The sequence below is a fragment of the Chrysochloris asiatica genome, unplaced genomic scaffold (genome assembly GCF_000296735.1).
Source record: "Chrysochloris asiatica unplaced genomic scaffold, ChrAsi1.0 scaffold00029, whole genome shotgun sequence".
NCBI classification, from domain to species: domain Eukaryota; kingdom Metazoa; phylum Chordata; class Mammalia; order Afrosoricida; family Chrysochloridae; genus Chrysochloris; species Chrysochloris asiatica.
The window spans coordinates 3,560,021-3,571,625 of record NW_006408547.1 but is presented as its reverse complement, the minus strand read 5'-3'; the positions used below and the strand labels follow the sequence as shown (position 1 = coordinate 3,571,625).

The window sequence follows — 11,605 nt, the reverse complement described above, 5'->3', positions numbered from 1 at the left end:
TTTCTACTCCCGTAAAGATTTACACCCTCGGAAACCCTGTACAGGGTCGCTATGGGTCGGAACCGACTCAACGGCACTTAACAACAACAACAACAACAAATATTACAATTGTTTTCATCATAGACTGACCTCCTGGATACTCTGAATTCATTCTTGTATTTTTGCTCTGTTCTGGACACTTCCATCTGTTCATTGAATTCCAGGTGGTGTTGCCATGTATGTTTGAAGTGCTGGATTTGCTTTGACAAAGTCCCTTAGCTTCTGCTTATCCTGAAATGTTTTTATTACACTGTCTTACTTTATTGACAGCTTTGCCAGGTAGATGATTATTGGTTGGCGAATTTTTCCCTCAGGATTATATTTCTCTGCATTGCTTTCTTACCTGAATGGTTTCTACTGAGCGATTAGAGCTTAATCTTATTTGCTTGCCTTTGTAAGTAACACTTCTCTTTTCTGTTGTTGGTTTTAGGATTTTCTCCTTGTCCTTGATTTTGGAGAATTTGATTATGATACGTCTTGGTGATTTTCTTTTTGGGTCTAGGCTTCCTGGGGCTCATTCAGCTTTTTGAATGCTTAGCTTGTCATTTTTCAGGATGTTAGAGAAATTTTCTTCTAGCAGCTCTTCAAATTCAACTATTTCCTCTGTGATCTTCTGTGATTCTTCTTGTTCCAGAATTCCAATAATCCTCATGTTATTCCTGTTCATGTTTTCCACATAAAACTTATCTTCAGATATTTTAAGTCAATTTTTCTGCTTTTCTGTCTTAGCAATATTGAGAGATTTGTCTTCAACCTCAGTGGTTCTAGGTCCCATCTTATCAATTCTACTACTTTGCCTTTTCAGTGTATTGTCCATTTTAGATATTTTATTATTAATTGTTTGGACCTCTTTTTGCAGGTTTTGATTCATTTCCAATGTTATTTCTATCTTATTGGATTGTTCCTGTAGCACATTCCTGATTTCTTTCTTACTTTTCTGAATCTCTCTTTGGAGCTTTTGAATGCACCTCAGTATCATTCTCTTGAATTCCTACTCAGACTCAGGCAGTTCCAAAGTCTGTCCTCTTTCCAGTGGGAAGTTTAGGTCTAATTCTAGCTCTTTGTTTCAGCCACTCACACTTGTTTCTGTTGATGTTCAGTGTACTTTTTGATACGTATGGATTAATGCTGATATCTTCACTTATTTTTTGAGCATTTTCAATAATTAGATGTATTTTTAATAATTAGATAAATGTATGTTGATGTATATTAAGTGTTCTGATTGTCTCCAGTTACATGTATTCAGAAGATGGGCTTCCCTTTTCACTTTTCTTATTATGCAACTCAGAGTAATTGTAGCAGGTGTTGGTTGTCTATTTTGTGTATAGCAACTGGTATTGGCTCTTTCCCAGATGGTGAGATTTCATAGGGTATGCTTGTAGCTTGGCTATGTGATCACAATTGATGTCTCTTCCAGATTGGATACTAAAGTCTATAAGTGTCATACACACACACACAAAACAAACAAACAAACAAACAAAAACCCCCACAAAAAATAAAGCAACATATGAGTAAGACTTTCATGCCCCTCTCTTGGCTTCTTGACTTCAAAGGTGTCTGAGAAATTTCAAGATACTATCGTTGCTCCCTATTATATAACTCAAGATTTCAGTTTCAGCCTCTTTCCTTTTTTTTTTTCCTGTCTCTCTCCCCCTCATTACCCCCATTCATGTGTATCTTGTAGTGAGAAACAGCCCAGAGCCTCGTCGAACTGTTTTGGGATTTTAATATTTTAATCAATTTCTGTTGACTTCTCCCCTATCCTTGATTCTACGCCCAGTGATCTTTGCTTAGCAGATCTGTGTGCATGAATTGTAATACCTGCAGGGGGGGAGGGGGAGAGGGGTGTCCACTCTCACAGGCACCACCTCTAGTCACCTGAGTGTAGGTGCACAGTCAGAAAAAAAACGTTCACACCTTTATGTCCAATGATTGGCCAGACCCATGCTATTGGAGCAATCCCCTGCTCTTATATCAGCTCCTTCACACCCAAGATGGCCACTCCAGGACCCATTGGCAGCTGTATATCAGTAAACACCACCTTTCTTGCTTCTGCTACAAATTCTATTAGTAGTAAGCCTATGGTCCTTCTAAATATTCCTTCATATTTAGTGTAGAATTCTGGGACCATCCCCTGAGCCTGCTTCCTTCAGCATTCTGTGTTAGTACAGGTGGAGGTCTGCATGGTATGTCTCCTGATCTGCCATCAAGCCTGCCCTCTTGCCAATGTTGTTTAACTCATCAATTCAATAAAATAATGAGCATGCACGTCACTATAAATTTGTTTTTTATTCCACAAGTGTAATGTTTTCACTACTTTATATAATTTAGAGTGAAGTTACTTCTTTGTCAGAGTAGATCTGTTGCATGTTGTGTGCATAAAACACTGGTGACTTTTATTTCACAAATTCCTTTGATTGGCTTCTTGTTGGATCTGAATAGATCATCATTGTTTTTTTCATTCCTTTATGTATTTTATTTTTTTATCCTTTGAACATTTTTTAAAAGCTTTTATTGTTCATTGAGTGATAGATTATATGGGAGTATATCAGTTTTGCACTCATCCTATCATATTTCATTTCATTGCAATAATTATAATCCCCTCCATGCATCATCATTCAACAGTATTTGCTTCTATTTCCTCTGTTTTTTCTTTCTTTCTTTTGATGTAAATAAAAACATTCAGGAATGTATAATAATTTAAACAATCAAAGGGCACATTCTTCAAACCTGCCTCCTGGTTGCCCGCACACAGCCTTTCTCTTCCCATGAGTCTAGAGTCTCTGCCTTTATCTCTGGTGTCACTCTCTGGTTAGGGTCCCACATTCTGCTCATGCTCTTCTCCCTTGATGGTCTGAGGAATGACTGGTAAGCTTGAACCACTGAATTATGGGTCAAAATGACTTTGCAGTCCTACGCATTAACCCACAGTGCCACACCAGGGCTTCTAGAAACCCTGTATAGGCTCACTGTCATTTGACTTGATGGTGTGTAATCATTAGGAACAAGGAAGTGATGATAAGGTTCAATATATCAATCCCTCAGAATTATAGAATGGCCCAATCTTCCTCATATAATTCAAAGGTCCCATTTCAGCATGACAAACTGAAGACACCAGTGTCAGCTGCTTCCATATGTTGTTGTTAAGTGCTGCTGAGTCGATGTCGGCCCATAGCAACTCTGTATAGGGTTTCCAAAGGAGAAGCTGGAGAGCTTGAACCACAGACCTTGCAGTTCAGACAACTTTGCAGTTTGACGCATTAGCCCACAGTGCCATACCAGGACTCCATATGTGGGGAACAATAAATAAATAGAAATTTCTAATGTGTGGTGGTCTGGTGTGGCACTGTAGGATAAGTAGTAGTCAGTGCTTCAAATCTACCAGCCACTCCTTGGAAACCCTATACAAGGTGTGTATTAATCAGAACCAACCTGATGGCACAACAACAACAGTGTGTATCTCCACACAGGGCAGTCCTTTCATTTCACCTGCCCAGTATGGGTTCTGTCTGTTCTCATATTCATGTGAGATCTTCTTGGTCACTTCCTGGTGTGTTTTTTTTCATAGTGACATAAAGAACATAGATATGCTTTGCCAAGTACCAGGAGACCAAAGTCAAGATTTGCGTTAGAGTGAACAATAAAGGGTCCTATTTTCCTCTATACAGTCAGTCTAGAAAGTTAGCTATACTGTTCCTTGACTGCACCTAACTAATGTGATTGTCTTATAGACTTATTTGTTTTTGTTGATTTGTTTTTCTGGTGACTCCTAGTTGCATACTTTTGACATTTAGGGAAAGGTTTTGTTTATTTTTGTTGTTGTTTTTAATTATTTGAGTGTTACTATATTCTGTAGATTACTTTATTTTTACACTGGCAGATTTTATGAGAAATAATAAAGAATCATAGAAAAGATTTCATGGGTCAGTGACTGTACAAAAAGGAGCTAATACAATGAGAAATTTGGGGTGGTATATAACAGTAATGTGTGTTTTAGGCAATCTACATGTAAGAATGAAATAGTATAATCCTGGTGGCATAGTGGTTAAGCATTTGACTACTTACCAAAATTCAGTGGTTCGAGCCCATCAGTAGCTCCTCCGGAGAAAGATATGGTAATCTATGTGAAAAACCTATGGGACAGTTCTACTAAGTTTTTTTTAGATTACTATGAGTGAGAATCAATTTGAGGGTCTAAAGCAACAACAATGAAATAATAATAATTAATATGCAATAGTATTTACATTTCTGTATGCAATACTATTTTTACTTATTCTTTTCCAAAAGCTACTAATACAGATTTTATTAAAATTACAGTTTTCTGTTTTTCATTTTAAAACTAGCATGCCATCATAATAGAAAAATTTGAAAATTATAAAATATTGAAAATAAATATTCAGAATACATGCACCAAAAAGCAGTCATATTTAGCATTTGGTGTGATATTTCTCATATATTTTTTCTTATGGATGTTAATTATTACATTTAGCTCAGGCTATGTACACTTACAAAGGCGCTTGGGTAGCGTAGTGGTTACGAATGGGGCTATGAACCGCAAGGTCAGCAGTTCGAAACTACCAGCTGTTCCGCGGCAGAAAGATGAGGCTTTCTGCTCCCATAAAGATTTACAGCCTTGGAAACCCTGTACAGGGTTGCTATGAGTCGGAACTGACTCCACGGCATATAACAACAACAACAACAATGTACGCTTACATTATTGTACAAAGTTTTATCAGATTTAGGATTGCTACTTAATTTATGGGTACATAAAATACAATTACCTGATCAAAATTAAAGATGTTTTAAGGTTTTAATTGTGAATAACATTTTGAGTTTCATATTATTGTTTTTATATCAGCAGTGTTGAAATTGCTGGGTATATCACTGCATCCTTACCACTGTTTGTTCATCAAATAGTTATTGTACAGATCTATGGATCTCGACCTTGAAGAAACAACAGAAAGTCATTTCACACACTGTAATAGTTTTCTTGCTGACGGGCAGTTTGGGGTACAGACATTAATACTATAATTACACTATAATATGTTTAATCTCAGCAGTGGGTTGTTGTTGTTATCAAGTGCCATTGAGTTGGTTCTGATTCATAGCAACCTGTATAGGTTTACTGAGGAGCATTTGGTGGGTTTGAACTGCTCACTTTGCAGTTAAACTGACCTTATGGTCCAATGCTTATCCTATGTTGTTGTTGTTAAGTGCCATCGAATCGGTTACGACCCATAGCGACCCTGTACAGGATTTCCAAGGGTGTAAATCTTTACGGGAGTAGAAAGCCTCATCTTTCTCCTGCAGGGCAGCTGGTAGTTTCGAACTGCTGACCTTAAGGTTCGCAGCCCGATTCGTAACCACTATGCTACCAGAGCTCCTTATGCTTATCCTATAGTGCCACACAAGTGGTAGGTGCATAGATTCAAGTAATATTGTTTTCTGTAGTTTGGGGTGCATTTAAAATATTTTCAAAAAAAGTAACTTTTTTGTTTAAAAAAATCCATCTATGATAAATACAACTAGAAAAGTATTCAGAGGAGGAATTTGACCTCATCTTAAGTGTCAGGAGAGGTTTCTTGGAGGAAATACTTATTCTTGGAGGAAGTATGTATTCATGCACACACCCTAAAGGAGATGTGCAAGGAGGCATCTTTACACAGGTGACCATACTTGAGACAGATGAAGGTTGGAACTGTATAATATTGGTAGGAGAGCCTAGTGACTCAGGCTATGCTAATTGCAGGTATTGGTTGGGGAGTAATATATAACAAGGCCAGGCAGATAGAATGGGGCCATACAGTGGCAGGATGTATGTAGAATTCAATGGTGGTGAACAGTCACTGTAAATTCCCAGATCTGATGGGATATAAAGAGGTAATAAGGAGCTGAACTGGTTGCAGGTAGTGAAAATAGAGATAAAGAGTGAGGGATACTGTGAAGGCAGCTTCTGTAGGAGTTGGTAAATTCATTAGGTGGAATATAAGCGCAAGTTATTTTAAGAAACTTATACTGATGAAGATCAAAGAGCACAGCCTTTGGTATGGATTGCATCTCAGTGTAAAGAAAAAAATCCTCACCACTGGACCAATAAACAACATTCTTATCAATGGAGAAAAGATTGAAGTTGTCAAAGACTACATTTTTCTTGGATATATGGAGCTCCAAGGACATTCTTGTTTTTGAATATTTTTTATTTTTTGCATGTGTATTTCTCTATTCACCTGTTTGCAAGTACACAATTTCTATTGATTACTGAATGCTAGATTTTATCATTCAGAAGTGTCCTACTGTTTTGACTGCATGATCAAATTTGCATGTCCCATTTAGCTGTTGTGGAGAGATGCCTGTTGCCATGGCAAGGATTAAGATGCCCCACATCAAAATCCAGTCATGTGATGAGGATGTGATGGGATATGGCTTTTGAAAAGCCATATGCAATTATTTGTTTTCAAAGGTACAACTGATTCTTCGTGAAAGAGTGGATTAGTATGTGGTTATCTTTTCAATGAATCATCAAATGAGAAGTCTGTTATCATATCATTTCCCATTTTTGAATAAACATCACTGTACTCACCTACCTCTCCTGTTGGCAAAGAATACAATTTCATAATGCATAATTCCCTTCTCATTTTATATTATATACAGTAATAGTATTCCCAGCACATTTTTTCTTATTTTGTAGATTGTTTCAAACCACAATTCATGGGTGTGCTGTTGTGTTTCCCCAAAAGTCATAAGCATGCATGTTAGGGCACATTCTTCATATCAGAGCTTTGCTTTTTTAAACAACAACAACAAAAAAAAAACCTGTCAATTTAAGGAGCCTGTGTGGCACAGTGAGTTAATTTAACTGAAAAACTGAAAGGTGTTTGGTTTGAATCCAACAGTTAATTCCAGGGAGAGAGACATGAAGATTTACAGCCTTGGAAACCCTACGGAGAAGTTCTACTCAATCCTATAGAATCACTATGAATCAGAATTAACTAGATGGCAGTGAATTTAAGAAAAGAAAAATTAATTAAAAAGCCTTTAGTAAAGTTTCTTAAAGCCAGAAGTTTGCAAAAACCTTGTACTGCCATTCTGAAAGATAATATCAGTTTAAGCTACTAACAGATCATAAAATGATCTGTGTTATGCAACTTACTAAAGGCCACACTATTGCATTTTCTTCAGCTTCTATGACGAATATACTCCTGGTTTGATACAACACACAGCAATCTCAAACCAAAAATTCCAAACTCACTGTCATCAATTCTGTTCTAACTCACAGCGATCTATAGAGGCCCCAGTAGATGACTCCACAGAGTTTCCAAGCCTTTTCGCCATACAGAGAGCCTCATCTTTCTCTCTTCGAGAGGTTGGTGGGCTTGAGGCACTGGCCTTGTGGTTAACAGCCCAACACTTAAACCAGAGCTCCTTCCAGAACAATCTAGGGAACATAGAATTAAACACATTTCTTCTATAAAATGTCCTCTTACTGCTGAGAAAAGAAACAGAAAGAAAAAAAGGTAGAAGCTATGTCGTGGCACAGTGTGAGGCTTATGATAACTGTGTTTGCCTTTCAGATCCCCAGCTCAAGGGCATAGTGACCAGGTTATATTGCAGGCAAGGCTACTACTTGCAAATGCACCCCGATGGAGCTCTCGATGGAACCAAGGATGACAGCACTAATTCTAGTAAGTGACAACCTCAGGCCATCAGTTTCACAGTCTGTTGACCTTTTAGTGCTACTTAAATGCCTTTTTAAAATGCATCTTCACATGTTTGCTTATGTTGATTAATTTTGACAAATGTTGCACACTAGAGTATCATTTGCAATTTCACTTAAAATTCTTGCATGAAAATATTAATAGAGCAACAAAAGCAACCTGCTGTTGTGAGATAATTTTAAGATTTTGTTGTCGTACCTAGCAGGCTATTGAATCTCATTGTTATAAAAGTGAAGCAAGTTGCTCTAGTAACATTTATTATGTATGTACCTTGGGTGAATTCGTTTCTCAGGCTCGTAGTTTCTTACTGATACCTGTGGAGTTTTGAGGGCAACAGTATTGTTGTCATGTCATTGAGTTGGTTCGGATTTATAGCGACCCTATTCAGGGTTTCTGAGGAGTGGCTGGTGATTTGAACTGCTGACCTTGCAGTTAGCAGTCCAGTGCTTATCCTACAGCACCACACTAGAACTCCATGAATATTAATTGCTTCAAATAATAGAAATACAACTTTCTAAAATTCTGAGCATTCAAAAAAAGATAGTATGTTTCTTCTGTAGAGAGGATCTGAAGGCTGTACTTACGCATATAATACCAATGTATTTAGATGCATTGTACGAAATGTTTATGCTTTATAGAAATGGGTCTGTGATGTTATTATTGTTATTATTATTAAAAAGACACACATCTTTTATTCTTTATCGATGAATCTTCTTTGTATTTTGTTCTGATGAACCTCAATTTTGTGGTTTTTGGTCTAATTTTCTGTTTATACTGGCATCAGGCTCCTTTGTAATTTAATATGTTTCTTAATAAACAGACACTTTTTACTGCCAGGACGAATTACTGAGATGCTAAAACAAACTATTAGAAACATTTAATCACAGGAAATATTAGTAGTGATTTTGGAGCAGATAAGAAGCATTTCATCCAGTTATGATTATTCTTTGCATATAGTACAACATTATTCCATAAAAAGAATGGAGGACTTGAATATACTTAATCAAGATATAACTTAACCTGTTTTCAATTCTAATCAAACTGTCAGTAATGCTGACCTGTAAGCAGTTTATGATCTTAAGCATACTACTTTTGTTAGTCATTGTGTTTGTTTTTTAGAGGTTGGCATCTGTTTCATTAACAAAACAAAACAAACAAAAACCCTTCAATTGTAAATTTATCTATATTGTTCCTTTTTTCAATTTCTATCTTCTTTTATCTCCTGTGTCTCTTACATATTCTTTTTGTACTTTAGAACTTTTTGTATTTGTTCATCTAGTTTGGTTTCACATTCTCATTTGATTTAAGAAGAAAAAATGAAACTGTTGAGGCATGGCAAAGTGGAGGCCTTTTTATTCACAAGACCGATTCAAACATTTGTTTGCTAGTTGGGATTTTATTATTAGGTCAAACCTTTAAAAGATATTAATCCTTGACCTTTCTGGACCTAAATGAATGACAACTTCTTATAGTTGAAGCAATTGCTTAGATAGTTGCTAATTTTCTTTTCCCCAGATCTTTACTTCCTTACCCACTCTTTGACAAAAAACACTCTCTTCTTGTGTCTAACAATCATGGCATCATGCGGTTGGGATATTCATAATCCTGAGATTGTCAATGCTCTCTGGTTTCCATTGGCTAGAGTCTAATAGAGCATGAAACTATTTTTCCATAGCTCTGATCAGTCTATGAGCAATAACACTCTGAAAATTTTATCAGAATAGAGACTGATGTCTTTTGTATTGCACTGAGAATTCTTTAGAAAGGAATTAATCTGTGACTGTATGCAAATATTGCTCAATTGGATTCCTTGGGGAGAAAATAGAGTAATTTACTCAAAAGATTTTATAAGATTTTTTGTATCTTTAGTAATTTTTAATGGGAATCTGTGTCAGGTTGAAAAGTGTCAAATAGATACTGTCTTTTGAAATATGTTACTTCTGAATTGAATATGAAACTTAATGATTTCTGAATTTTGATGTGCAGATGTTGGTATTACATACATATGCATACACATATATTAGGTCTAGTTATCTGAATAATATTAAATACTAGAACTGGAAAATTGAGATACTGAGAGATTGTTGACCCTCTGTTCTCTAAATATGTGGGACTTCTTTTCTCTTAGCACACAACCTTAGCAAAAAAAAAAAAAAGCAAGAATTCCTGGGTCCTCAAAATCCACTCTGATTCCCTAAATGCTAGTGAGGAACAATTTCTTAGAGAAGCTTCAACAGGATCTCCAAAGCAAATGTAAATTAGAACCAGATTGCAGTGCTGACATTGTTGTTGTGAAGTGCCATTGTTTTGACTCATAGCGACCTTGTACAGGGTGTCTAAGGAGCAGCTGGTGGACTTGGAATACTAGCCTTTAGGTTAGAAGTCCAGTGCATATCCTACAGTACCACACCAGGGACACAACTTTCTAGGCAAACATCTGGCCCACAACTACTTTCCTTACATGTTGTATTACATTTTTAATTAAAAAAGGATAGACTTTAGTAGATTTTTTTCTCCAGTCATTACAGTGTTCTTATGAATCTTAGACATGGGTTTTTAAAAATGGGAACATGCCTTAGAAAAGCTGACAGCCAGATTCTCTTTAGAGTACAGCTATCCTGGTCTGGAGAGAGGAGTAATATAATCATTCATAGCTGTGTTGTAGTTTTTGATAATTCCATGTACATAAAACATGGACTGTTTTGTGTCGTAGAGTCAATTCTGACTCCCAGCGTCATGAGGCTGTAAATCTTTACTGAACAGAAAGCCTCATCTTTCTCCCAGATAGTGGCTGGTGGATTCAAGCTGCTGACCTTGTGTTTTGCAGCCCAATGCCTAACCCACTATGGCACCGGTACACCATGGTGTGTGAAAGTAAGGCATTTAGCACAAAACTGTCAACCTGTTATTACTAAGTGTGCTGTTATTTAAAGTTGAAAAAGCCATAACCACTGTCATAAGCTGCCTTTGTCAGGAATTTCCTAGAAAAGTAAGAGGAAGTGTAACGATGCTGATGGGCAGGAACCTGGAGCCCATGTCCTCCTTAGTTTCCACCCTGAGATCTAGACATCTTTGGGAAAGGAGCATAGGAATGAAAATAGCAGATGGTGGAAAATTGATCCCAGCAGAAAGATGCTGTGTCCATTTGATTGCTCACCTGTGATCCGAAAAGGTCTTTTTCCAAAAGGAAGTGGGTACCCAGATTACTTCATCAGCATATTCATTTCCCAGGTTTATTCCTTTAAAGTTTTACAGCATTCCTTCATCTGCTAAATGTCAGGATTATAGGATAAGCACTGGACTGCCACCTACAAGGCCAGCTGTTCAAACTTACCAACTGGTCCTCAGAAACTCGAAACAGCGTTACTATGAGTTGGAACTGACTCAATAGCACGTAAGAACAACAATAAAAATAATATCTTATAAGAAGCCTTGCTGGTGTTGAAGCGCTTGACTGATAACCAAAAGGCTAATGGTTGTGCCGCAGGAGACCCAACAGATGTTGTGTGAGGCAAAGACTTGACACTTTACTCCCACAAATATTCCAGCCTTGCATCCTTGTCATGGAGGGTTGTTGTGATTTGCAATCACCTCAAAAGCACACACAGCAATATGGTATCTTACTAATGAGTGTTCCCCACATCCAAGTTTCCTTTTGGGAAAACTTTCCTTGTTTTGATTTTTATCCCTTGAGCTCTTAAACTTCATTGTCTCTATTATCAGACATAATAGATATTTAAAGTATAGTAACCGAAAAAACAAAGCAGGTGCTCTCAAGTTGATTCCAACTTATTGCACTATATAAGTTGTTGTTGTTGTCAGGTGCCATCGAGTCGGAACCGACTCATAGC

At 37.0% G+C, this 11,605-nt stretch overlaps 1 protein-coding gene across 2 annotated transcripts in view; it reads left to right on the top strand.

The window, feature by feature from the left end:
* Positions 1 to 11,605, top strand: part of LOC102830049 (fibroblast growth factor 14-like) — a 978,820-nt gene that overhangs the window by 711,897 nt on the left and 255,318 nt on the right. For both annotated transcript variants that reach the window (XM_006846669.1, XM_006846670.1), the window contains exon 2: positions 7,611 to 7,721. In XM_006846669.1, coding sequence (XP_006846732.1) covers positions 7,611 to 7,721 — 111 coding nt within the window. The remainder of the gene's footprint in view (positions 1 to 7,610; positions 7,722 to 11,605) is intronic.